The 27,137-nt window shown below is 51.9% G+C and overlaps 1 protein-coding gene across 2 annotated transcripts in view; it reads right to left on the bottom strand.

Moving 5' to 3' along the window:
* The window catches only part of LOC139268860 (citron Rho-interacting kinase-like), a 336,825-nt gene extending 312,547 nt beyond the window's left edge, over window positions 1-24,278 (bottom strand). For both annotated transcript variants that reach the window (XM_070887645.1, XM_070887646.1), the window contains exons 1-2: window positions 24,148-24,278; window positions 19,261-19,370 (exon numbers count right to left, since the gene is read on the bottom strand). In XM_070887645.1, the coding sequence (XP_070743746.1) occupies window positions 19,261-19,356 (96 nt within the window). In that variant the 5' untranslated portion in view covers window positions 19,357-19,370; window positions 24,148-24,278. The remainder of the gene's footprint in view (window positions 1-19,260; window positions 19,371-24,147) is intronic.
* Window positions 24,279-27,137: the final 2,859 nt, after the last annotated feature.

The following is a 27,137-nucleotide window of genomic DNA, read 5'->3' as shown; positions in this document are numbered from 1 at the left end:
CACGTCCCCCAGGCGAACCGTTACGTGCAGCAAGCGGCCTGGCACGGGCTCCTCAACCCCCAAGATCTCCGACTGAAAATGCGGGCCCAGCAAGATGGCCACCCCACTAGAATTGGTGGTGAGGTGGCTCATGCGGACCTCTCCTTGCCATTCCAGGAGCCACGTGGCTTCGTCTCCCGGAACGGTGTGGGTTTCTTGCAGGAAGCACACCGCATATTTCCCCTCCCGCAGGAGCGAAAAATTGTCAAATCTACGGCGTGCCCCTCTGCCGCCGTTGATGTTGAGGCTGGCTATGGTTATCTTCATGACTAGAGCATAGTGCAACCTCTACCTAACCTATTGTGGGGGGGGGAGTGGAGCCGTTTGTTGACCTCCACTCCTTCAGCAGCCCAGCGAGGAACTTTTTGAGCCGGCGCAGCTCAAGGCCTTGAGCCTTTGATAAGGGCCCGCCCGCGGCCATGGTTTTAGCGGCGGCACGGACGGACGCGACGAGCAGCCCCGGCTCGGACCATCTTTCCAGGGCCAGACGGGCTTGGTCGCGGCGACCCCGGCACTGGACCAAAAAGTCCCGGAGTTCCTCTGCGGGAATGAGGAGGGTCTCAGTGGCGGCCGCGAGCAGATGCACCGCCTCACTGGCGATGGACTCGAGATCTTCACCCGCGTCCTCCACCGAGTCCCCGTCCCCCTCCGGGAGGTCGCCGCTAGCAGCCGGCCCGTCGACCGCACGAGGTACGGCAAACGGCCCGGCAACTCCATCTGGCCCTGGCTCTGCCCCGATCCCACCCCCAGGATCGTCGGCAGAGGAGTCCCCACTGGGCTCTTTTAAAATTGGTGCTGGGTCGGGAAGCGACAGCGGAAGGGGTTCCTCCTCCGCCCCAGGAGCCGGGGAACACGGAGAGACCTGGTTTAGAAAATTCTCCAGGTCCACCAAGTCCCTCAGCTCCAAAGTAGGGGGCGAGAGTTGTTGTTCTTCCCCCTCCCCGCCGCCACCCCCCGGCCCAGCGTGTGGATGTATATTAAAATTTTCAGTTTTTGCCGAGTCGAGCAAATCCCGAGGGAAGTTGGGTATTGGCTGGGTGGGCTCAGGTTCGGCCTTTTCGGCCCCGCCCGCCTCAGTCCCCGGGATACTCGACCCGGCGGCTATGCATTCTTCCGCCGGCCCCACGCCCCCCACGACAGGCAGATCTTCCACGCCCTCCCCAGGAGGCAGCGGCTGGGCAGCCTCGACTGTCTCACCCTCCCCGGGGACAGACTCCTCGCGCCTGCAGCGCAATTTGGGGGCGCTGGTGGGGGACGCGGGACACGCGGCGGGCACCGCCTCCTCCGCGGAGGGATGTTGTTCCCCCTCCGCCTCATTGGGGCGGTGCCTCTTTTTGTTCCTGGGGGTGCGCGAAGGCAGGGAGACCCCCATGTCTGCCAAGGCCTCCCGCTCCGCCCCCCCCTTTTCCTTTTCTTGCCCTCGCCCGAGCCCCTCTGCGGTATTGGTCAAGGGCTCGGGCACGGGCTCAGGGCACCCCGCGCTCGCCGGTGACTGGGTTGGGCTGAGCGCGGTGGTCAAACTTTCCGGCGCAACGAGGGGACCCGCCTCTAGATGTTTCTCCTTGTTCCGCACCTTCTTTCCGTTCGGACGCTCTCCCTCCCCCCCGCCGGAGGCCCTGAAAACAAAGGCCTCCGACGATGCCCGCGCACCTATGGCTCCCGGCACGCGGACGCAACTAGGGGGAGGAGTGGCGGCGGCGCCAGCCTTGGCCACCTTCGGTGGTTTGGCGGCCTTGGAGGCGGGGCAGTTCTTACGAACATGCCCCACCTCCCTACAGGCATGGCACCGCACGCCGTCCGACGTCCAGAAGACGCGGTAGGCAGTCCCCTCGTGCATCACATTGAAAATTCCCTCCGTCGTCTCCTCCCGCGCCAGCCGGACAAAGAGCTGGCGGCGGAAGGAGAACACGTGGCGCAGGCTGTTCTCCCTGAGGCCGAGCGGTATGGGGTTGATCCCCGACCTTACCTCCCCCAGTTGTTGTAGGTGAGGGAGGAGGAGCTCAGCGGGAACAAAGGGCGGGACGTTTGAAATGATGACCCTCTGCGCGGTGGCCTCGAGAGGGTCCACCGGCAGGAACGTCCCGCCCACCGTGAGCCCCTTTTCAAGGGCCAGGGACACCGCCCGCTCCGACCCCAGGAAGAACACGGCCTTCCCAGACATCTTGGAGGCTGCGACAATGGCCGAGGGGCCGACTACCCCAGCCATCGCCCGCACGCACACCTCGATGGTCATTGTGGGGTGAGTGTAGCTCTTGACCCCGTGTTTTTTGGTGATTAATCTGAATGGTGGCAGGGCAGCGGGTGGCGCAGGAGGTGCCGTGGAAGCGGTTGCCACCTGCGCATATGTCCTTGCTGGCCCTGCCACCGGCGTGGATGGGGTCGCCATCACGGGGTCCCTTTAAGGGCTACACCCACCCCAAAGTCACAGGCCTTAATGGTCTTTATTGGCCTCGTATATTAACTGAGCAGAGGAGCCCTTAACGAGGCACCTCTCCCCTAGTTGGCAATTGGGGAGGGGCCTTGCTCCCTCTGCTCAGTTGTCTCAATTGTTTTTTTTTTTAAATTAGGAGAAAGGGGCCTCAGAGAGAGAGGGGAGAAACAGAGTAACAGAGAAAGAGAGAGGGGAGTGGGAAGGGGGGGGGAACTGTGAGGGCAGGTCTCCCCTCGCAGCAGTGGGTGGGTGCAATCCCCAGATGGCAAAACACAAAGTCTTTGGGGTGGTCTTCAGGTGAGGGGAGAAGATGTCTTCACCTGGGGCAGCTCGAGCCACCAGGCACACACTCCTAATGATGTTTAAATAGGGTGATTAAGGAAAATCTTCAGCCTGGTAGCTCCAGCTATCCCAGGCTAGGCAATTGGGGGGAGGGGGGGGGGGGGGGGGGGTCAGTTGTGTGTGGGGCCTAGTTGTAAGCAAGGCCCCCACACACACTTTCCACACACACACACACCCCCCGCGATGTTCCGGCCCTCAGTGGTCTTCTTTCCTCCCACCACCGATTCAACAAAGTCTTTTTGGGACTGCACCAACACCCACCTGTAGAATGGTAGAGTCTCCCTCCTTCCACACTGGATGTTGTTGGTCTTTTCCCCCTCTCTCCAACTCTTTGCAGAAATGGTAAAGATGTAAAAAAGTTTTCTGCTTTTTCCTCCTCTCCCTCTGGGTGAAAGTTGGTGGTGAAGCCCCTTCCTTCCTTCTTTTCCTGGGCTGGTCTCAGGGCTTTCCAGGCAGGAGCAAAAGTTGATAGCTGCACCTCTCACTGCTCACAGCTCCAACTGAGCAGGACACGCCTCCACTGCTCCACGATTGGTTCCTTGTGCATGAAACTCTTTTGAGTTTATCTGTGAAAACATAAAACATTAAACGGTGCCACCCGACCTGGGTGACACTCCAGACATTTACAAGGCCCATTTTTTTTTTTTTTTTCCCCCTTTTTTGTGTTTTTTTTGTGTTTTTTTTTTTTTTTTTTTGTTTTTTTTTTTGGGCACTAAAATCACAATTTTTCCCCAGTGCCCCCTATAAAAGGGAAGGGGACACTAAAAGCACCGGCAATTAAAACAAATTAACTTTAAAACGTAAAATCAAATTAAAATTTGGTTGCCGGGCGTGATGATGCACTCCAGTCCCTCCGGTGCCCACCTCTCGCGGAAGGCCGCGAGCGTACCGGTGGACACCGCGTGCTCCATCTCCAAGGACACCCTGGACCGGATGTAAGAGCGGAAGAGAGGCAGGCAGTCAGGTTGAACGACCCCCTCGACCGCCCGCTGCCTGGACCGGCTGATGGCACCCTTGGCCGTGCCCAGGAGCAGTCCTACGAGGAGGCCTTCGGACCTACCCGCTCCCCTCCGCACAGGGTGCCCAAAGATCAGGAGAGTGGGACTGAAGTGCAGCCAGAATTTCAGGAGCAGCCCCTTCAAATAATGGAACAGGGGCTGCAACCTTGTGCACTCCATAAAAACATGGAACACGGACTCCTCCAGACCGCAGAAATTGCAGGCGGCCTGGGAGTCCGTGAACCGGCTTAAAAATTTGTTGCACGGCACTGCTCCGTGCACCACCCTCCAGGCCAAGTCCCCGATGAATAGTGGGAGGACCCCTGCGTAGAGTGCCCTCCATCGGGGACCCCCGCCTCCTCCGGACGGCAAGATGGTACGCCATGGCGTGTCCGGACGGCCGGCGAGGATGGCAAAGTTGAGGGTGTGCAGGAGCAGCCCGTACAGGAAACCCCTCCGCGCGGAACTGAAAGGCACGGAGGGGATTTCCCCGAGGCGGCTCAAGTTGTGAGGCGCCGGCCCCCGAGGGAGGTTCCGGAGTTTGGCGCCGATGAGGAATTCCGTCCGGACGGGGGTCAGTTCGGACGGGATCTCCCCACGTGCTTGAGCCTCCTCGATGCACCTAACGGAGTCAGGGCCCAGAGCTGTTTTTAGCGACTCGATGGCATCGGCCGCGTGGCGGACGTTGGCAGAATTTAGGCGCCGCGCCAGCGTGACTGGCGCCATCCAGCCCGCTCCTCCGCCATCGAGCAGGTCCCTGACCCTGGTCACCTCACCAGCCACAGCCCTCTCTTCCGACCGCCACATGAAGCCTCGGCCGTGGAGGTACGGATTCCCGAGCAGCGGCTCCTGCAGGACGGCCGCCACTCCAGCCGGCGGAGAGCTGCGCTTGGTGGAGACTTTGTTCCAGACCCTGATGAGTTCCCTGTAAAAGACAGGCAGCTCCCGGAGGGCGGTCCTGGCACCCCCCAAGTTCACAAACAGGAGCTGCGTGTCATAATTGAGGTCGAGCTGCTGACGGAAGAAATACCTCGCCAGAGCGCACCACCTAGGAGGGGGCTCGACGTAAAGGTATCTCTGCAGGGTCTGAAGACGGAAAGTCGCGAGCTGGGCGCTGACGCACACCAACGACTGACCGCCCTCCTCAAGCGGGAGACTCAAGACCGCGGCAGAGACCCAGTGCTTCCTGTTGTTCCAGAAGAAGTCCACCAGCTTCTTCTGTATCTTGGCGACAAACGCAGGGGGAGGGGTCAAAGTGACCAGCCGGTACCACAGCATTGCGGCCACCAGCTGGTTTATGACTAGCGCTCGACCCCTGTAGGACAGCACTCGGAGCAGTCCTGTCCAGCGCCCTAGGCGAGCGGCGACCTTGGCCTCCAGCTCCTGCCAGTTCGCCGGCCAGGCTCCCTCGTCGGGGCTAAGGTAGACTCCCAGATAGAGGAGATGGGTCGTGCTCCAGGCAAAAGGCCTGAGCTCCTCCGGCAGGGAGTCCACCCGCCACTGACCCACCAGGAGTCCGGAACATTTCTCCCAGTTGATCCTGGCGGAGGACGCGGCCGAGTAAATCTCCTGGCACTCACGCATCCTCCGCAGGTCAGCGGGATCCTCTACCGCGAGGAGCACGTCATCGGCGTAAGCCGAGAGGACGACCTCCACGCCCGGCCCTTGCAGAGCCAGTCCCGTCAACCTCGTCCGCAAGAGGCGCAGGAAAGGCTCCACGCAAACGGCGTATAACTGGCCGGACATGGGGCATCCCTGGCGCACCCCTCTCCTAAAGCGAAGGGGCGCCGTCAAGGACCCGTTAACCTTAATCAGACACTCCGCGGCGGCGTACAAAAGTCGGATCCGGGCGACGAAATGCGTCCCGAACCCGAAAGCGCGCAGAGTTCCGAGCAGATAGTCGTGATCCACCCTGTCGAACGCCTTCTCTTGGTCGAGGGATAGGAAGGCGACCGACAGACCAGCCTCCTGGGAGCAATGGATGAGGTCCCGGACCAGATGGATGTTGTCGTGGATCGTCCGGCCCGGGACCGTGTATGACTGGTCGGGGTGGATCATGTGGTCCAGCACGGCACCAAGGCGAGCAGACATCGCCCTGGCGAAGATTTTGTAGTCCGTGCTGAGGAGGGAGACCGGGCGCCAGTTCTTAAGGAGGCGGAGATCGCCCTTCTTAGGCAGCAGGACGATGACTGCCCTGCGCCAAGAGAGGGGCATCTCCCCGGTCGCCAGACTTTCCCCCAGGACCCGCGCGTAGTCGCTCCCCAGGACGTCCCAGAACGCCCTGTGGAACTCCACGGTCAGCCCGTCCAGCCCCGGGGATTTTCCCCTCGAGAGCCGGGCGAGGGCACCGGTCAGCTCCGCCAGGCTTAGCGGAGCTTCCAGATTTTCGGCGCCCTCCGGGCCGACCTTCGGCAGGTCCTCCCACAAAACTCTACGCGCTTCCTCGCTGGACGGATCCGGAGAGAACAGAGCCCCGTAATATTCACGGACCCTGTTGTTGACGCCCTCCGGATCCGAGACGAGAGAGCCGTCGTCGGCCAGCAGCGTCAAGAGCTGCTTACGGACACTCTGCCTTTTTTCCAGCGAGTAGAAGAAGGGGGAGCCGCGGTCCAGATCCCGCAGGAACCGGATCCGCGACCTCACGAACGCGCCTCGGGACCCGACGAGCTGCAGGTCCTTCAGCGCGGCCTTCTTCGCTTCGTACACCGTCCGCAGGGCCGGGTCCTGGACGACTTGACCGAGACGGGCTTCCAGGTCGAGCACCTCTTTTTCTAGGCGCCCGACTCTGGCCGCCCGCCTCTTGGTCGACCCCCTCGCGTACTCTTGACAGAAGACGCGGACGTGAGCCTTGCCCACGTCCCACCATAGCCTCAAGGAGGGGAAGCCCCCCTGCTTCCTTCTCCAGTCGGACCAGAATCGACGGAACGAGTCCTGGAACCGCACGTCCTCCAGCAGCCGGTTGTTAAAGTGCCAGTACGCGGACCCCGTCCTCGCGCGGAGCGAAGCGAGCTCCGCCCACACCAGGTGGTGGTCCGAACACGGCACCGGCCGCATGGAGGCCGCCGGGACGCAGGAAACGTACGCCCGAGACACGTAAAGGCGGTCGACTCTAGACCATCCAACTCCAGGCCTCACCCAAGTAAAGGCGCTGGAGTCGGGGTGGAGATTTCGCCAGACGTCCACCAAGTCGAAGGACCCGACCAGGTCCCTCAACTTCTCCATCGCCGTCATGCACTGCGGGGCACCGGAGCGGTCCCTCGCCTCGAGGGTGCAGTTAAAATCCCCCCCGAGGACAATGCAGTCGCCGACGTCGACGGAGCCAAGAAGAGCGGACACCTCTTCAAAGAAGCGCGTCTGCTGCGGGCCGGGATGAGGGGCGTACACGTTCACGAGATGGAGCGGCACGTCCCCCAGGCGAACCGTTACGTGCAGCAAGCGGCCTGGCACGGGCTCCTCGACCCCCAAGATCTCCGGCTGAAAATGCGGGCCCAGCAAGATGGCCACCCCACTAGAAATGGCGGTGAGGTGGCTCATGCGGACCTCTCCTTGCCATTCCAGGAGCCACGTGGCTTCGTCTCCCGGAACGGTGTGGGTTTCTTGCAGGAAGCACACCGCATATTTCCCCTCCCGCAGGAGCGAAAAATTGTCAAATCTACGGCGTGCCCCTCTGCCGCCGTTGATGTTGAGGCTGGCTATGGTTATCTTCATGGCAAAAGCATAGTGCAACCTCTACCTTAACCTATTGTGGGGGAGGGAGCGGAGTCTTTTGTTGAACTCCGCTCCCTCCGCAGCCCAGCGAGGAGTCCCTCGAGCTCGCGCAGCTCAAGGTGCTGCTCCTTTGTCAAGGGCCCGCCCGCGGCCAAGGTTTTAACGGCGGCGCGGACGGACCCCTTGATCAGCTCCGGCTCGGACCATTTTTCCAGGGCCAGTCGGGCTTGGTCGCGGCGACCCCGGCTCTGGGCCAAAAAGTCCCGGAGTTCCTTTGCAGGAACGAGGAGGGCCTCAGCGGCGGCCGCGAGCAGATCCACCGCCTCACTGGCGGTGGTCTCTAGGTCTTCACCCGCGTCCCCCACCGAGTCCCCGTCCTCCTCCGGGAGGTGGCCGCCAGCAGCCGGCCCATCGACCGCACAAGGTACGGCAAATGAACCGGCCGCTCCAACCGGCCCTGGCACTGCCCCGATCCCACCCCCAGGATCGTCGGCAGAGGAGTCCCCACTGGGCTCTTTTAAAAATGGTGCTGGGTCGGGAAATGACAGCGGAAGGGGTTCCCCCTCCGCCCCAGGAACCGGAGAACAAGGAGAGACCCGGCCATAGGAAATCCCCAGGCCCTCCAAGTGCTCCAGCTCCAAAGTAAGGGGCGAGGGTGGGTGTTCCTCCCCCTCCCCGCTGCCACCCCCCGGCCCAGCATCTACAGTATCATTAAAATCAATTGTTTCATTCTCTGCCGGGTCGAGCAAATCCCGGGGGAAGTTGGGTAATAGCTGGGCGGGCTCAGGTTCGGCCTTTTCGGCCTCGCCCGCCTCAGTCCCCGGGACGCCCGGCCCGGCGGCTACGCATTCCTCCGCGGTCCCCACGCCCCCCACGACAGGCAGATCTTCCACTCCATCCCCGGGAGGCAGAGGCTGGGCAGCCTCAACTGTCTCACCCTCCCCGGGGAAAGACTCCTCGCGCCTGCAGCGCAATTTGGGGGCGCTGGTGGGGGACGCGGGACACGCGGCGGGCACCGCCTCCTCCGCGGAGGGATGTTGTTCCCCCTCCGCCTCATTGGGGCGGTGCCTCTTTTTGTTCCTGGGGGCGCGCGGAGTCAGGGAGACCTCCATGTCTGCCGAGGCCTCCCGCTCCGCCCCCCCCTTTTCCTTTTCTTGCCCGCGCCTGGGCCCCTCTGTGGTGGTATTCAAGGGCCCGGGCACGGGCTCGGGGCACCCCGCGCTCGCCGGTGACTGGGTTGGGCTGAGCGCGGTGGTCAGACTTTCCGGCGCACCGAGGGGACCCGCCTCTAGATGTTTCTCCTTCTTCCGCGCCTTCTTTCCGCTCGGACGCTCTCCCTCCCCCCCGCCGGAGGCCCTGAAAACAAAGGCCTCCGACGATGCCCGCGCACCCATGGCTCCCGGCACGCGGACGCAACTAGGGGGAGGGGTGGCGGCAGCGCCAGCCTTGGCCGCCTTCGGTGGTTTGGCGGCCTTGGAGGCGGGGCAGTTCTTACGAACGTGCCCCACCTCCCTGCAGGCATGGCACCGCACGCCGTCCGACGTCCAGAAGACGCGGTAGGCAGTCCCCTCGTGCACCACATTAAAGTGCCCTTCTGTCACGTCCTCCCGCGCCAGCCGGACAAAGAGCTGGCGGCGGAAGGAGAACACGTGGCGCAGGCTGTTCTCCCTGAGGCCGAGCGGTATGGGGTTGATCCCTGACCTTACCTCCCCCAGTTGTTGTAGGTGAGGGAGGAGGAGCTCAGCGGGAACAAAGGGCGGGACGTTCGACACGATGACCCTCTGCGCGGTGGCCTCGAGAGGATCCACCGGCAGGAACGTCCCGCCCACCGTGAGCCCCTTTTCGAGGGCCAGGGACACCGCCCGCTCCGACCCCAGGAAGAAAACAGCCTTCCCAGACATCTTGGAGGCTGCGACAATGGCCGAGGGGCCGACTACCCCAGCCATCGCCCGCACGCACTCCTCAATGCTCATTGTGGGGTGAGTGTAGCTCTTGACCCCGTGTTTTCTAGTAATTAATCTAAATGGTGGCAGGGCAGCGGGTGGCGCAGGAGGTGCTGTGGAAGCGGTTGCCACCTGCGCATACGTCCTTGCTGGCCCTGCCACCGGCGTGGATGGGGTCGCCATCACGGGGTCCCTTTAAGGGCTACACCCACCCCAAAGTCACAGGCCTTAATGGTCTTTAATGGCCTCTTATGTTCACTGAGCAGAGGAGCCCTTAACGAGGCACCTCTCCCCTCGTTGACAATTGGGGAGAGGCCTTGCTCCCTCTGCTCAGTTGTCTTAATTGGTTTTTTTTTGCAAATTTGGAAGGAAGAGGCCTCAGAGAGAGAGGGGAGAAACAGAGTAGCAGAGAAAGAGAGAGGGGGGTGGGAAGGGGGGGGGGGGACTGCGAGGGCAGGTCTCCCCTCGCAGCTGTGGGTGGGTGCACTCCCCAGATGGCAAAAACACAAAAGTCCTTGGGGTGGTCTTCAGGTGGGGGGAGAAGATGTCTTCACCTGGGGTAGCTGGAGCCACCAGGCACTCCTAACGATCTTTAATTGGGTGATTAATAACAATCTTCAGCCTGGTAGCTCCAGCTATCCCAGGCTAGGCAAATGTGGGGGGTGGGGGGGTTCCAATTGTGGGGGGGGCCTAGTTGTAAGCAAGGCCCCCACGCACACTACCACACACACACACACCCCCCGCGATGTTCCGGCCCTCAGTGGTCTTCTTTCCTCCCCCCACCGATACAACAAAGTCTGTTTGGGAAATGCACCCACACCCACCTGTAGAAAGTGTAGAGTCTCCCTCCTTCCACACTGGATGTTGTTGGTTGTTCCCCCTCTCTCCAACTCCTTTCAGAATGGTAAAAAGTTGAAAAGTTTTCTTCTGTTCTCCTCCTCTCCCTCTGGTTAAAGTTGAAGTGAAGCCCCTTCCTTCCTTCTGTTCCTGGGCTGGTCTCAGGGCTTTCCAGGCAGGAGCAAAAGTTGATAGCTGCACCTCTCACTGCTCACAGCTCCAACTGAGCAGGACACGCCTCCACTGCTCCACGATTGGTTCCTTGTGCATGAATCCCAAAAGATAGTTTGCAGGTGCAGCAGGTAATCAGGAAGGCGAATGGAATGTTGGCCTTCATTGCGAGAGGGATGGAATACAAAAGCAGGGAGGTCCTGCTGCAACTGTATAAAGTATTGGTGAGGCCGCACCTGGAGTACTGCGTGCAGTTTTGGTCACCTTACTTAAGGAAGGATATACTAGCTTTGGAGGGGGTACAGAGACGATTCACTAGGCTGATTCCGGAGATGAGGGGGTTACCTTATGATGATAGATTGAGTAGACTGGGTCTTTACTCGTTGGAGTTCAGAAGGATATGGGGTGATCTTATAGAAACATTTAAAATAATGAAGGGGATAGACAAGGTAGAGGCAGAGAGGTTGTTTCCACTGGTCGGGGAGACTAGAACTAGGGGGCATAGCCTCAAAATACGGGGGAGCCAATTTAAAACCGAGTTGAGAAGGAATTTCTTCTCCCAAAGGGTTGTGAATCTGTGGAATTCTCTGCCCAAGGAAGCAGTTGAGGCTAGCTCATTGAATGTATTCAAATCACAGATAGATAGATTTTTAACCAATAAGGGAATTAAGGGTTATGGGGAGCAGGCGGGTAAGTGGAGCTGAGTCCACGGCCAGATCAGCCATGATCTTTTTGAATGGCGGAGCAGGCTCGAGGGGCTCGATGGCCTACTCCTGTTCTTCTTATGTTCTTATGTGTCAAAGGTTGCAGACATGTCGAGAAGGAGGAGGAGGAGGAGGGAAAGTTTACCATGGTCAGTAACATAGGAAGTCATGTGTGGCTTTGATAAGAGCCATTTCAGTACTGTGGCATGACGGAAATCGGATTGGAGGAATTCAAACATGGAGTTCTGGGAAAGATGGGCACAGATTTTGGAGGAGACACCATGTTCAAAGACAAACAGTAAAAATAATTTATTTATTATGCAATATCAATGCTTATATGTAGTCTCTCGAGAATTGTTTAAATTACAAGGATATTAAAAAGCTAAGCCAACCTATGCCTTGCATGGTACACAGAAAAAAATGCTATGGTAATACAATAGTGTATTGCCATTGACTTGCAGTGTTTTATTAATAGCCCTTTGCTTTAAGTAAGCTCAGCTGACTCGCCTCAAATGATAAATGGTTTCCTAATCTATCACTAATATTTTCATTCACAAACACAACTGAATACTAACCACATCATTCCAGACACAAAGCAAGTGTGCCCTAGCTGCCAAGATTCTCAGGACTCCAATCTGGATCCATGGTCTGGCTCTGTCAAATATGGCAGATTCTCACTGAACTAGAAGAGTTGTGAAAATGTAGCGGGGGGGGGGGGGAGAATTGGCCTCTTCTTTAAGACCCGTTACCGCCTCTAAGAGGCTATAACAGGGCGATAAGGCCTTACCGCATGGGGGCAGGCGGTGGGGCCGACCATCCGGAAATGCCCCCGAGCCAGGGGCAGCGGAAACGGGTTTCTGCCGCACCCGGTGTTACCGACCCGCCTGGCATGCCAGCCCCTTACTGCCCAGCGCCTTTTCCGCCCCGCAGACACCGCCAGTCGGTGCCACTGACAGCTTTGAGAGTCGGGAAGTTGCCAGTGGCTGGGCAATGCGGCCGCACTTAAGGGACAATAATTTGTCAGCCCGACAATGGCGGCCGCTGGTTCGACCGGGCCACCAACAGTCAGCCCAATACCCTCTCTTGGGTGCCGGGCCACTGGCCCTTCCGAAACCCTCCCTGGTGGCCCAGTGGGTTCGATGTAGGCCTTGCAGCATCCCTTCCCTTTAAGTGAAGGGGAGGGATGTTGCGACGTGTCATGTCATGTCAGCACGGGGGTGATGCTCCATACCCGATCCCGCCCCTATACCATTTCAAACAACAACACAAGAACACAAGAAATAGAAGCAGGAGTAGGCCATTTGATCCGTCGAACCTGCTCCACCATTTAATAAGATCATGGTTGATCTGATCATGGACTGAGTTCCACATTATTTCATTCTATAGTACAGAGTTGAATCGCTTGTCAAACAGCTCCTCATAACCCTTTATTACCTTTTAAATGGGCGGCCCCTTATTTTGAAACTATGCCCCCTAGTTTTAGTTTCCCCCATGTGAAAATACCCTCTCTGCATCCAACTTGTCGAGCCCTCTCATTTTCTTATGTTTCGATAAGATCACCTCTCATTCTTCTGAACTCCAAAGAGTATAGGCCCAATCTACCTTCATAAGTCAGTCCCCTCATCTCCAGAATCAACCGAGTGAACCTTTTCTGAATGGCCTCCAATGCAAGTATATCCTTCCTTAAATATGGAGACCAAAATTGTACACAGTACTCCAGGTGTGGCCTTACCAATACCTTGTACAGTTGTAGCAGGACTTCTCTACTTTTATACATTCCATTTGCCTTCCTGATTACTTGCTGTACCTGCATAGTCACTTTTTGTGCTTCATGCACAAGGATCCCCAGGTCCCTCTGTACTGCAGCACTTTGCAATTTTTCTTAATTTAAATTATAATTTGCTTTTCTATTTTTCTGCCAAAGTGGATAACCTCACATTTTTCCACATTATACTCCATCTGCTAATTTTTTGCCCATTCACTTATGCCTTTATCCCTATACAGATTTTTTGTGTCCTCACAATTTGCTTTCCCACCCATCTTTGTATCATCAGCAAACTTAGCTACATTACACTCGGTCCCTTCATCCAAGTCATTAATATAAATTGTAAATAGTGGAGGACCCAGTACCGATTCCCTGCAGCACCCCACTGGTCACTGTTTGCCAATTGGAAAATGACCCATTTATCCCGACTCTTTATTTTCTGTTAGTTAGCCAATCCTCTATCCATGCTAATATATTACCCCAACCCGGTGAGCTTTTATCTTGTGCAGTAACCTCTTATGTGACACCTTATCGAATGCCTTCTGGAAATCCAAATACACCACATCCACTGATTCTCCCTTATCCACCCTGCTCGTTACATCCTTAAAGAACTCCAGCAAATTTGTCAAACATGATTTCCCTTTCATAAAACCATACTGACTCTATTTGATTGAATTATGCTTTTTCAAATGTCCTGCTACTGCTTCCTTAATAATGGACTCCAGCATTTCCCCAATGACAGATGTTAGGCTAACCAGTCTATAGTTTCCTGCTTTCTGTCTGCCTCCTTTTTTAAAATAGGGGCATTACATTTGCAGTTTTCCAATCTGCTGGGACCTCCCCAGAATCCAGGAAATTTTGGCAAATTTCAACCAATGCATCCACTATCTCTGTAGCCACTTCTTTTAGAACCCTAGGTTGCAGCCCATCAGGTCCAGGAGACTTGTTCACTTTTATTCCCATTATTTTATCGAGTACTAATTATTTAATGACAGTGATTGTATTAAGTTCCTCCCTCCCTATAGCCCCTGGATTATCCTCTATTGGAATGTTTTTAGTGTCTTCTACTGTGAAGACCGATACAAAATATTTGTTCAAAGTCTCTGCCATTTCCCTGTTCCCCATTATTAATTCCCCAGTTTTATCGTCTAAGGGACCAATATTTACTTTAGCCATTCTTTTCCTTTTTATGTACCTGTAGAAACTCTTACTATCTGTACAACGCCCCAAAGCACTGGGAGGCGGTGTCAGAGTTAAAGAGCCAAATTTCACAGCTCTTCCCTCTGACTCCCGCCAGGTAAACATTTTCAGTTTATTCGAATTGCCCTCCCCAATTTCCCACAAAGGGCAATTTCGGCCCTGTAATCTTTAAGGAAATATAGCCGCAAAGAGAACTGCGCCCCAAAACTTCTTCAGCATGCAATCATAAAATTTCTGGCAACGGTGCTGGCCACATCCCCTCACTATCCTGCCAAAGCCAAGCAAATAAATAATTTCCATTAAGTAACCCCCCAGAGCAGTACACAGGCAAGAAAGTGATTCCTATTTTATACATTGTATAATTTCCAGCTGTCTCAGTAGACAAACATTATACATCACTACTAGAAATATCACACTGCTGAAGAGGATTTCTTCTGACATTGAGATTCAATACATTGGACAGCATAGATGGCGGCTTACCCTTCATTTAAGCCACATGATCTCGGATGATCAATGTGGCACGATAGAGGCAGCTTTGCCCTGTATACTGGACATTGATGCTCAATGTTGACACGATGTAACAAAACATGGTAAGTTCTATTGCCAGCAAAAATATCTCAACACGTGTCAATGGATGTTGTTGTGACCGGAAGGCTGTTTCCAGTGGGATTCCGCAGGGCTCAGTACACGGTCCCTTGTTTTTGGTGGTATACATCAATGATTTAGACTACATTACTATGGAAGGGTCCTAGACATGTGCACAATTGTTCACATTTGGACAAGGGTCCTATTTAATAAGATCATGGGGCTAGAAATTGCACAGCGCCCTGTTTGGGGCAATAACTTTTGAATTAATTATTAAGGATGTCATAGCAGCACATTTGGAAAGAGGTGACATGATAGGTCCAAGTCAGCATGGATTTGTGAAAGGGAAATCATGCTTGACAAATCTTCTGGAATTTTTTGAGGATGTTTCCAGTAGAGTGGACATGGGAGAACCAGTTGATGTGGTGTATTTGGACTTTCAGAAGGCTTTCGACAAGGTCCCACACAAGAGATTAATGTGTAAAGTTAAAGCACATGGGATTGGGGGTAGTGTGCTGACATGGATTGAGAACTGGTTGGCAGACAGGAAGCAAAGAGTAGGAGTAAATGGGTACTTTTCAGAATGGCAGGCAGTGACTAGTGGGGTACCGCAAGGTTCTGTGCTGAGGCCCCAGCTGTTTACATTGTACATTAATGATTTAGACGAGGGGATTAAATGTAGTATCTCCAAATTTGCGGATGACACTAAGTTGGGTGGCAGCGTGAGCTGCAAGGAGGGTGCTATGAGGCTGCAGAGTGACTTGGATAGGTTAGGTGAATGGGCAAATGCATGGCAGATGAAGTATAATGTGGATAAATGTGAGGTTATCCACTTTGGTGGTAAAAACAGAGAGACAGGCTATTATCTGAATGGTGACAGATTAGGAAAAGGGGAGGTGCAACGAGACCTGGGTGTCATGGTACATCAGTCATTGAAGGTTGGCATGCAGATACAGCAGGCGGTTAAGAAAGCAAATGGCATGTTGGCCTTCGTGGCGAGGGGATTTGAGTACAGGGGCAGGGAGGTGTTACTACAGTTGTACAGGGCCTTGGTGAGGCCACACCTGGAGTATTGTGTACAGTTTTGGTCTCCTAAAGGACATTCTTGCTATTGAGGGAGTGCAACGAAGGTTCACCAGACTGATTCCCGGGATGGCGGGACTAACATATCAAGAAAGACTGGATCAACTGGGCTTGTATTCACTGGAGTTCAGAAGAATGAAAGGGGATCTCATAGAAACGTTTAAAATTCTGATGGGTTTAGACAGGTTAGATGCAGGAAGAATGTTCCCAATGTTGGGGAAGTCCAGAACCAGGGGTCACAGTCTAAGGATAAGGCCATTTAGGACTGAGATGAGGAGAAACTTCTTCACCCAGAGAGTGGTGAACCTGTGGAATTCTCTACCACAGAAAGTTGTTGAGGCCAATTCACTAAATATATTCAAAAAGGAGTTAGATGTAGTCCTTACTACTAGGGGGATCAAGGGGTATGGCGAGAAAGCAGGAATGGGGTACTGAAGTTGCATGTTCAGCCATGAACTCATTGAATGGCGGTGCAGGCTCGAAGGGCCGAATGGCCTACTCCTGCACCTATTTTCTATGTTTCTAATGACCGCAAAAGTATTGCCAAGTAAATGATTTTCTGCTCCCAGGAACTTCAGCTTTAGTGCTCCAAGAGGGAATTGGAGTGCTAAATCACACGCTACCACTTCCCATAGAGCAGTAAAGTGTGCGCCGCACGCTGCTCCCTCCAATGACCTCGGCCTGCTGATGATCTTGCAGGCCGGGACCGCGCCGATTTCCGGGCCGGGCCGGATTGTAGTGCGAGCAGACACAGCAGGAGGGGCGAAGGAGCGGCAAGAGACCATAGAGGAAAGTGACCGGGCCTCAGGAAAGGCGTGAATCTGGGGCCTGGAAGAGGCGAAGGCCCAGGGGCAGTAGAGCTGGTCTCGTTAGTTTTGGGTAATCCTTGCCACTGGACCAAGACCTAGCTCTGTCAAGCCCGTGTGGTGGCTGGTGTGCAACGGCCACCACACGTTAAAAAAATCCATGCACAGGCATCTTCCACCCTTCACGATGTAGTTCGGGATCTGGAATATTAGGTCCTTCATTGAAACACCTGCGAACTCATCCCTTTTTGGCGTGGAAGCAAGTCATCCTCACTTCGAGGGACTGCCTATGATGATGAGACTTCAATGTAGGGGCTATGATTAAGAATTTGCAGATGATACAAAAATTGGCCATGTGGTTGGTAGTGAGGAAGAAAGCTGTAGACTGCAGGAAAATAGTAATGGACTGGTCAAGTGGGCAGAAAAGTGGCAAATGGAATTCAATCCGGAGATGTGCGAGGTACTGCATCTGAGGAGGCCAACAAGGCATGGGAATACACAATAAATGGTGGGATACTAAGAAGTGAGGAGGAACAGAGGGACCTTGGAGTGCATGTCCACAGATCCCTGAAGGTCACAGGACAGGTAGATAAGGTGTAGATAAGGTGGTTAAGAAAGCATACAGGATGCTTTCCTTTATTAGTCGAGGCATAGAATACAAGAACAGGGAGGTTATGCTTGAGCTGTATAAAACACTAGTTAGGCCACAGCTAAAATACTGTGTACAGTTCTGGTCATCACATTACAGGAAAGATGTGATTGCACCAGAGCAAGTACAAAGGAGATTTATGAGGATGTTGCCCGAACTGGAGAATGTTAGCTATGCAGGCTGGAGTTGTTTTCTTTGAAAGAGAGGAGGCTCACGGGAGATTTAATTGAGGTGTTTAATGTTATCAGGGGCCTAGAGAGAGTGGATAAGAAGGACTTATTTCCCTTAGCAGAGAGGTCAATAATCAGGGGGCAAAGACTTAAAGTAATTGGTAGAAGGATTAGAGGAGAGTTGAGGAGAGATTCCTTCAATCAGAGGGTGGTGGGGGTCTGGAATTCACTGCCTGAAAGAGTGGTAGAGGCAGAAATTCTCATTGCATTTTAAAAAGTACTTGGCTATACACTTGAAGTGATGTAACCCACAGGACTACAGACAAAGAGCTGGAAAGTGGGATTAGGCTGGATAGCTCTGTTTCGGCCGACACAAACACAATGCCCCGAATGGCCTCCTTTTGTGCCGAAAACTTCTGTGACTGTATAAACTCAATTGACCTCCCCCAAAGTTGTCGTACTGTAGGGGTGGGGGTCAAAATAAGAAAGTGTCTCGCCAATATCTGAGCACATCTCCTGCAGATCAGCTATTAATAGATTGAGAACAAACTTACATTACCTTTAGAAATGCCTGCATTTTTCATAAGTTACCTAGCTGGAACACTGGGAACTTATTCCTTAGCAAGTGATCAATACCTCATAACTTTCACCTGATATCACCATTTGCCCAGTCATTTTCTCCCCATTGACATTAATTTTCACGTACATTTTAAAATGCCAGTGTTCTGTCTAACATTGAAGGGAGTTTAATAAATTCTGGCAACCCTGACTCCCATTAGTCTTCTGATCTGCAGCCCCAACTTGTGTAAAACTCTGACAGCCTGAACTTCTGGGGAGAAATATCTTCCAGATCATCCATTAATTCGGTATTGTACATCTGGGGCTATTAGTACTTATTCAATTAATGCTCACTTTATGTCTGAGAGGATACAGTTACCATGACCACCAGAAGGTGAATTACCCAACTCAAGACAACATCCAACCAGGTCAGTACTCTTACCAACATCAATCTCTTTCCCACAAGTGCTAATACTTTTACACCAATCTCCCTGGAGCCGAAGTTGCCCTCCACCCGAAACAGGGAGCATCTACCGATTTCGAAGGGTTCCGTCCACCCCAATGCATGGGACGGACAATCCGGAGAAATTCAGGTCGTAGTGTTTTTGTTTGGAGCAGGGCGGAAGTGGTCTCATCATCGGGGCGGAAGTGAGGTCAGATCGGAGTGGCCGCCACTAGCTGAGTGGAACGGAGTGGCTGACACTTCAAGTCATCAGCGCTGGCGCGTTACAACGTCCCTCCCCTTCAGTTAAAGGGGAGGGTCGCTGTGAACTCTGCAGCGACTTTAGTGGCAAACACTGGGCCACTAGGGAGGGTTTCGGCCGGGTCAGCGGTTTCCTGTTGGCGGCCCGGCCGAACCCGCGAGCAGAAAGGGTGCTGACAGCAAAATCTGTCAGTGGCACCAACCAGAGGTGACGTCGCTCCCGCAGGGCAATTTTCAAAAGGGGCAATTTCCCGCGGAGCAATTTCAGAAAGGGGTCGCCGCAGGTCGGTATGGGGTCGGCGCGTGCACGATGTGGCGGGACGGTCCCCTACACCGCTCCAAAACTGAAGGAAGGCAATATCCAAAATGGCGGCCCTCTGCGGCGACCAATCTACGCCAACCCATGGCCGTCGCTTTCAGGCGACCACAGGCCTTATAGGAAGGGGCAATTTTGCCCCCCCCCCCACCCACCCCACCCCACCGTCTCTTACATCTGGTTCTAATGCTTTTACTCATCTCAGTCTATCTTGTCAACCCCCACTTCTCAAATATCAAACCACTGACTAACCTGTAAAAATAAGTTCAGTCTGGAACAACGATTGGTGATCGGTTCGTCTGCTCCAATGTCCACAAGGGCACGGCCACCATATTTAAACTTCAACATCACTTTAGGTTGCACTAAAGAAAAAGAAAAAGATTATTTCCAATAACTAAAATGGCAGTTACAAATATTGATTTTTCCTCCTACTTTTTCTTTTGTGTTTATCGATGTGACAATGTAGATAATATGGAACAATTTTCCACTTGGTAATGTCAAAATCAAGCACTTCCAAGTCAGATGTATTATGGGTTAAAGACACAGTAAAACTGCCTCCACCCTGCCCCACTAAGAACTCCCAGGTCAGACATATTATGGGCTAGATACAGATTAAAGACTCTACTCTGCCCCTTCGATATATTTAAACCTCTAACTCAAGAAAAGGAAGCACCTCCACCCCCCACATCTCTTTGGTTTCCCACACCAGCCATCTAAGTGGGAGTAACCATTTAAAAAGCAGTCTTGTGCTGGAGAACATGAATCTATTTAGAACCAGGACTGCAATTGTTCTGAACTCATCATAAACTCAGGACCCTGGTAGAGGCAAGTCTTTCATCCTATCAGTCTAGGTTCAAACACAAGTCCCCAAGACAAAAGAGCAGTGGGCTAATCCAGTTTGTCTTCCAATGTATATTTTTTTTTACAGTTGTTCTTGGTCTGTGGGGAACAATGGAAAGGCCATCACTAGGTGCCCTGAGAGCATTAAAAGTCAACGAAGTAGTGTGGGACATAGGCCAGATGGGGTATAGAAAGAATGAATTTCCATTCATATGCCGCCTTTCACATACTTTAAATAGTGTCATGGCATCTTTTACACTCACCTGAGGGGGCAGACAGGAAATCTGATTAACAGCTCATCCACAACATCTGACAGTGCAGCACTCCCTCAGTACTACAATGAAGTGTCAGTCTGGATTATGTGCTGAAGTCTCTGGAGTGATACTTGAACCAAAGCCGACACCAAGGGGTAGGGGTGCCACGTTTTCTATCATGAAGGACATGAGTGAGCTGTTGGGTTTTTAAATCAGGCAGCTTTCAGTCCCATTCTGGTGCCAGTCCAGATTTAATGAATTGGCTACCTCTACACAATTTACCATGATTTGAACTCACAACATCTGGATTGCTGGTCCTGTGTCATAACCACTAGGCTACCATACCCGATTACAAACACTAATCCTCATTACAGTAGCACTCAGAACATGTCTTCAGTTAAAAACAACTATTTATAGTCATAGAATGATAGAGCACAGAAGGCTGTCATACAGCCCATCGTGCCTTTTTGAAAGAGCTATCCAATTAGTCCCATTAATCTACTCTTTTCTCACAGTCCTGCATTTTCCCCTTAAAAGTATTTACCCAATTCCCTTTTGAAAGTTATTATTGAATCTGCTTCCAGCATCCTTTTAGGCAGTACATTCCCGATCATAACAACACATTTGGTAAAATAGTTCACCTCTGGATCTTTAGCCAATCTTAGATACCTCTGGATACCAACCCTTCTGCCACTGGAAACAGTTTCTCCTTAATCACGCCATCAAAACCCTTCATGATTTTGAACACCTCTATTAAATCTCTCCTTAACCTTCTGTGCTCCAAGGAGATCAATCCCAGCTTCTCTAGACTCTCCACGGGCCCAAGTTTCGAGCCGCACCTAGAATGGCGCAGTCCCGACCTGGACGCCCGTTTTTCGCGCCACAAAGTGCGCCTAAAAAAAACTTCCAGATTCTCCAGCTCCCTGCAGGTCGTTTGCAGCTCGGCGCAGCGCAGCCCGGCCCGTTCAGCCTCCCTCCCCCTTCTCCTTCCACACACCCCCCACCACCTTTCCCCCCCACTTCCCCCTTTCCCCCCCACCCCCTCCCCCCCCTGCTGTCAGAAACACAGACACTGACAGACAGAGAGTGAGAGACACACACAGACAGAGAGATAGAGACACTGACAGAGACACACTGGGGGGGGCATCCCAGCACGCTGTTGGAGGGCTCCCGGTGCTGCAGTCGGTAAGTAGAAAATGTTTTATTTATTGATTTTAAAAAATAAATTATTTCTTATTAATTTTTTTGATTGATTTATTGATTGATTTATTGATGTATTTATCATTTATTATTGATGATGGCTCTTTATTTGTAAAACTGAAGTGTTTAATGTTTGTAAACTTCCCTTTAAACCCCCCCATCCCCCATGCCTGATTTGTAACATACGCCTGATTTTCTAAAGTGTAGACAAGGTTTTTTCGAGCGTACAAAAATCTTCACTTACTCCATTCTAAGTTAGTTTGGAGTAAGTTTTCACTGACGAAACTTTGAAAACAGGCGTAAGTGGCCGGACACGCCCCCTTTTGAAAAAAAATTCTGTTCCAAAGTGAAACTGTTCTAACTGACTAGAACTGGAGCAAACTAAATGGCGAGAATTCCGATTTCTAAGATACTCCGTTCTACACCAGTTGCTCCTAAAAATCAGGAGCAAATCATGTCGAAACTTGGGGCCCACGTAACTGAAGTCCCACATCCCTGGTACTATTCTGTTCTGCACCGTCTCGAAGACATGGACATCCATAGTAAAGTGTGGTATCCAGAATTGGACACAATGGGCCCAAGTTTCCACACGTTAAAAAACGGACGCCCCTCCGAGCTGGGCGCCCGTTTTTCGCGCCACAAAGTGCGCCTAAAAAAACCCTCCGTATTCTCCACCTCCCTGCAGGTCCTCTGGCCCTCGGCGCGGCGCAGCAGGAGCTGTAGGGGGCGGAGCTAGGACCCTGCGCCGAAAACAGTGCCGGGAGCTCTGCACATGCGCGCTACAGTGGGCACGCAAGTGCAGTAGCTCCAGGCGCCCGAAACTGTGTGGGAGGGGCCTGAAGCACGCAGCCCCTAGCCCTGGCCGAATGGCCTCACTGGGGCTGCGTGAATAAGGCTCCTCCCACTGCCAGTTCCTGCTTCCTGCCGACTCCCGCTCCTGCTTTCGCCGCCCCCCCCCCCCGGACCGGATCGGACCCGACCTGTCCTCGAACTCTGTACTGTTTCTTTTTAAGTTGCCACTTCATGGTGGGAGACACTTCAGTCACATAGACCTCGTCAAAATGGGGGCTGATGGTTTTAGTAACCTCTACGTCTCCAGCTCCGAGATCAAGCACCCTGCCCGTCCTCCAGTGCGTCCCCACCCTGAGCAGCTGAAGGAACTGCTCCTCAGAGAAGACGAGCTGCCGCTCCTGCTTCCCCCCCACCCCCCCCCCCCCCGACCAGACCTGACTCGACCCGCCTGTCGCTGCCGCTCCTGCTTCCGCCCCCCCACCCCCCCGACCGGAACGGACCCGACCCGTCTGCCGCTCCCACCCGACTCTACTCTCGCCCCCGGATTGGATCCGACCTCCCCCTCCCCGACCTGACCTCCCTCTCTCTCGCCGAACCGAACCTCTCTCCCCGACCCGACCCAATGCCACCTACCTCTGGTGCTGGGGACAGGCCCTGCCCGAAATCTCAGGCCCGGCCCGGTCAGCCTTCGGTCCCGACGGCAAACCGCTTCCTAAAGGCCTGCCTGAAGAACTTTCACACAGGTAGGAACATGGTTTATTTAATCTTTTCTTTGCTTATAAATGTTTATTCAGGTTGGATTTATTTGTATAAGTATAACTAAGGATTTATTGTAGAATTTAATGACTTCCCTTCTCCCCCCCTCGTTCCCTACGCCTAATTTGTAACCTGCGCCTGATTTTTTAATGTGTAGAACAGGTTTTTTCAGTTCTACAAAAATCTTCACTTGCGCCATTCCAAGTTAGTTTGGAGTACGCTTTCACTGTGGAAACTTTGAAATCAGGCGTCAGTGGCCGGACACGCCCCCTTTTGAAGAAAAAATTCTGTTCCAAAGTAGAACTGTTCTACCTGACTAGAACTGCAGAAAAAAAAGTGGAGAATTGCGATTTCTAAGATAGTCCGTTCTCCACCAGTTGCTCCTAAAAATCAGGCGCAAATGATGTGGAAACTTGGGCCCAATATGCCAATTGAACCAGTGATTTATAAAGGTTTAGCATAACTTATTTTTGTACTCTAGGCATCAGTTTATAATGCCAAGGATCCCATATGCTTTTTAACTGCCTTCTCAACTTGTCCTGCCACCTTTAACGATTTGTGCACATATACCCTCAGGTCTCAGTTCTTACAGGGATGTTAAAATTGTACCATTTAGTTTATATTGCCTCTCCTCATGCTTCCTACCAAAATTCATCACTTCACACTTCTCTGCATTAAATTGCATCTGCTATGTGTCTGCCTATTTCACCAGTCTGTCTATGTCCTCCTGAACTCTGGTACTTTCCCCTTCACTGTTTATAACATGTCTGAGCTTCATGTCATCTGTGAAGTTTGAAATTGTGCCCTAAATCCAGATTTGAATATATGCCAAATAGAGCCCCAATACCAACCCTGAGGAACACCACTATATACTTTCCTCCGGTCTGAAAAACAATAGTTCACTACTACAGTATTATCTACTTTCTGTCTCTTAGGCAATTTCATATCCACGTGGCCACTTCAATCTCTTGACTTTACTTTTGCTAACTAACAAACCTATTATGTGTTACTTTATCAAACGCCACCCATTAAACTATGTACACTTCGTAGTAAAAAGTAAAACATGCACAGCTGGTCGGACAACATCCAAAAGGCGATTCTTCAGGTTCCCTTTATAACCTCCATTGTAATTTGGAGTGCTGCAGTCAATCTCCACAAAAGGTAAAACTCCAACGGCGAGATCGGGACATGTCTCCTGCCTATCCTCGGGTCATGGAGGAAAGCAGCAGTGCAGGTTGTATTCTTCACCCTCGACATTCCCCACACCGCACTGTGGCCCGGTCGCTAGTCTGGTTACCTGCTGACCCCAGGCTGTCGCGGCTGGGTCACTATCCCAATCTCAGGCCGTCCAATAACCAAATGTCAGTACTGGCGGCCTCAACTTTCACTATCTCGGTTCCAACCCGCACTCGCTTGCTTCTCCTTCCCCTTCCCGCCCGTTCCCAACGTATTCTTCGTCGCTTCCTTTCCCTTCAAATTTCTCTCAGAAGAACATAGCGCGCCTCCGATAGGACAGCGGGGAAGCCACGCACCCGCCCACCGGACAGCGGATTGGTGCGACCGCCTGACGTAACGCGCCGACTCTGATGATTGGTGCGAATCGCGGGTGTCGTAAGCGCGTGGCGCCGGCTAGCTACTGATATCCATGGCAACGGACAAGAGCGCTTTGGCGAGCGAAAAGACAGCAAAAGTTGACATTGAAAAAAGACTTGCATTTATATAGCGTCTTTCACGACCACCGGACGTCTCAAAGCGCTTTACAGCCAGTGAAGTACTTTTGGAGTATAGTCACTTGTTGCAATGGAATTGCATTTTTTGCTCAGTGCACAACCGGGTTGGCATCGTGGTTTGAGTTCCAAGGTTTCTCTTTATGGCGAAAATGTGTCAACAATTTTCAATAATTAATATCACGAGAGACAGTGGAGTTTTATTTTAATAATGAGACACTATCTCTAGTATACATTTTTTTAAATCCAGATTAAAACCAAACCGTTTCGTTCAAAACCTTGGATTAACATACTGGATAGGAGAGAGACAGATGGACACAAAGTGAGAGAGTTAAAAAAAAGATTAAAGGAGATAATTCAAAGTAACAAAATCTGATCCAATAGTTGTTGATATTTTTAATGTGCAGGATTCTAATTGTTTGAAAAGAATAAGTGATTCTACTATTATCTTTACCTATCCCAGTAAATGTATCAACCCATAGTCATTTGCTCAACTAATAGGTCTCTCAATAGAGTAGTAATAATGGGGGACTTCAACTATCCTAATATGGACTGGGATAGTAATAGTGTAGAAGGCAGAGAAGAGGAAGAGTTTTTGAAGTGTGTTCAGGAGAACTTTCTTCAGCAGCATGTTTCCAGCCCGACAAGGGAGGAGGTATTGCTGGATCTGGTTCTGGGGAATGGCAGGTCAAGTGGAGCAAGTGTCAGTAGGTGAATATTTAGGGAACAGTAATCATAGTACCTGTATCATAAGGTTTAGATTTGCTATGGAAAAAGACAAGGAGCAATCTAGAGCAAAAATGTTTAACTGGGGGAGGCCCAATTTCAATGGGATGAGAACGGATCTGGCTCGGATAAACTGGAATCAAAGATTGGCAGGCAAAACTATAATGGAACAATCAGCTGCCTTTAAAGAGGAAATCGTTCAGGTACAGTTGCGGTACATTCCCACGAGGAGGAAAGACAGGCAACTAAAGTCAGGGCTCCCTGGATAACGAAAAAGATAGAGAATATGATGAAGCAGAAAAAGTGCATATGACAAATGTCAAGTTGCAAATACATTTAAGAATCAGGCTATATAGAGAAAGGTCAGATGAGAAGTGAAAAAGAAAATAAGAGGGGCAAAGAGAGGGTATGAGAATAGAATGGCAGCCAACATAAAAGGGAATTCAAAAGTCTTCTATAGGCACATAAATAGTAAAAGGGTAGTAAGAGGAGGGGTGGGACCGATTAGGGAGCAAAAAGAAGACCGATGCATGGAAGCTGAGGTACCTCAGTATGGCTGAGGTACTAAATGAGTACTTTCCATCTATCTTCACCAAGAAAGAGGATGCTGCCATAGATATAGTGAAGGAGGAGATAGAGGGGATACTTGATAGGATAATAATTGATAAAGAGGAGGTATTAGAAAGGCTGACTGTATAAATAGATAAATTAACAGGAGCTGATGGGATGCATCCTAGGATACTAAGCGAATTGAGGGAGGAAATCGCAGAGGTACTCGCCATAATATTCCAATCCTCCTTCGATACGGGGGTGGTACTGGAGGATGATAACTAGAGGAGAATTGCAAATGTTACAACCTTGTTTAAAAAAGGGTGAAAAGATAAACCCAGCAGCTACAGGCACAGGCCAGTCAGTTTAACCTCGGTAGTGGGGAAACTTTTAGAAACAGTAATCAGGGACAAAATTAACAGTCACATGGATAGAGCATAAGAATTAGGAGCAGGAATAGGCCATACAGCCCCTCGAGCCTGCTCCACCATTCAATAAGTTCATGGCTGATCATCGTCCTCAACTCCACTGGAAAACCAGAACGGATTTGTTAAAGGGAAATCATGTTTAACCAAGTTGATAGAGTATTTTGATGAGGGAGCAGATAGGGTTGATGAAGGTAATGCGGTTGACGTAGTATACATGGATTTCCAAAAGACGTTTGACAAAGTGCCACATAATATGCTTGCCTGAAAAGTTGAAGCCCATGGAACAAAAGGTACAGTGGCAGCATGGATACAGAATTGGCTAAGTGATAGGAAATAGAGAGTAGTGGTGAATGGTTCTTATTCGGACTGGAGGAAGGTATACAGTGGTGTTCCCCAGGGGTTGGTTCTCGGACCACTGCTTTTCTTGATATATATTAATGATTTGAACGTGAGTGTACAGGGCATACTTTCAAAATTTGCAGATGAGACAAAACTCAGAAGTATAGTGAATAGTGAGAAGGAGAGGGATAGGCTTCAGAAAGACATAGACAGGCTGGTGAAATGGGCGGACTTGTGGCAGATGAAATTTAACACAGAAAAGTGTGAAGCGATACATTTTGGTAGAAAGACTGAGGAGAGGACATATAAACGAAATAGAACAATCCTGAAGGGGATGCATGAACAGAGAGACCTGGGGTATGCGTATACAAATCGTTGAAGGTTGAGAAAGCAGTTAAAAAGGCTTTACAGGATTTGTGGCTTCATGAATAGAGGTATAGAGTACAAAAGTGTAGAAATTATGATGAACCGGTATAAAACACTGGTTCAGCTCCAACTGGAGTACTGTATTTAATGCT

The sequence above is a fragment of the Pristiophorus japonicus genome, chromosome 8 (genome assembly GCF_044704955.1).
Source record: "Pristiophorus japonicus isolate sPriJap1 chromosome 8, sPriJap1.hap1, whole genome shotgun sequence".
Taxonomy (NCBI): Eukaryota; Metazoa; Chordata; class Chondrichthyes; family Pristiophoridae; genus Pristiophorus; species Pristiophorus japonicus.
Note: the sequence above shows the minus strand (reverse complement) of the source record. Positions and strands in the feature narration are given on the sequence as shown.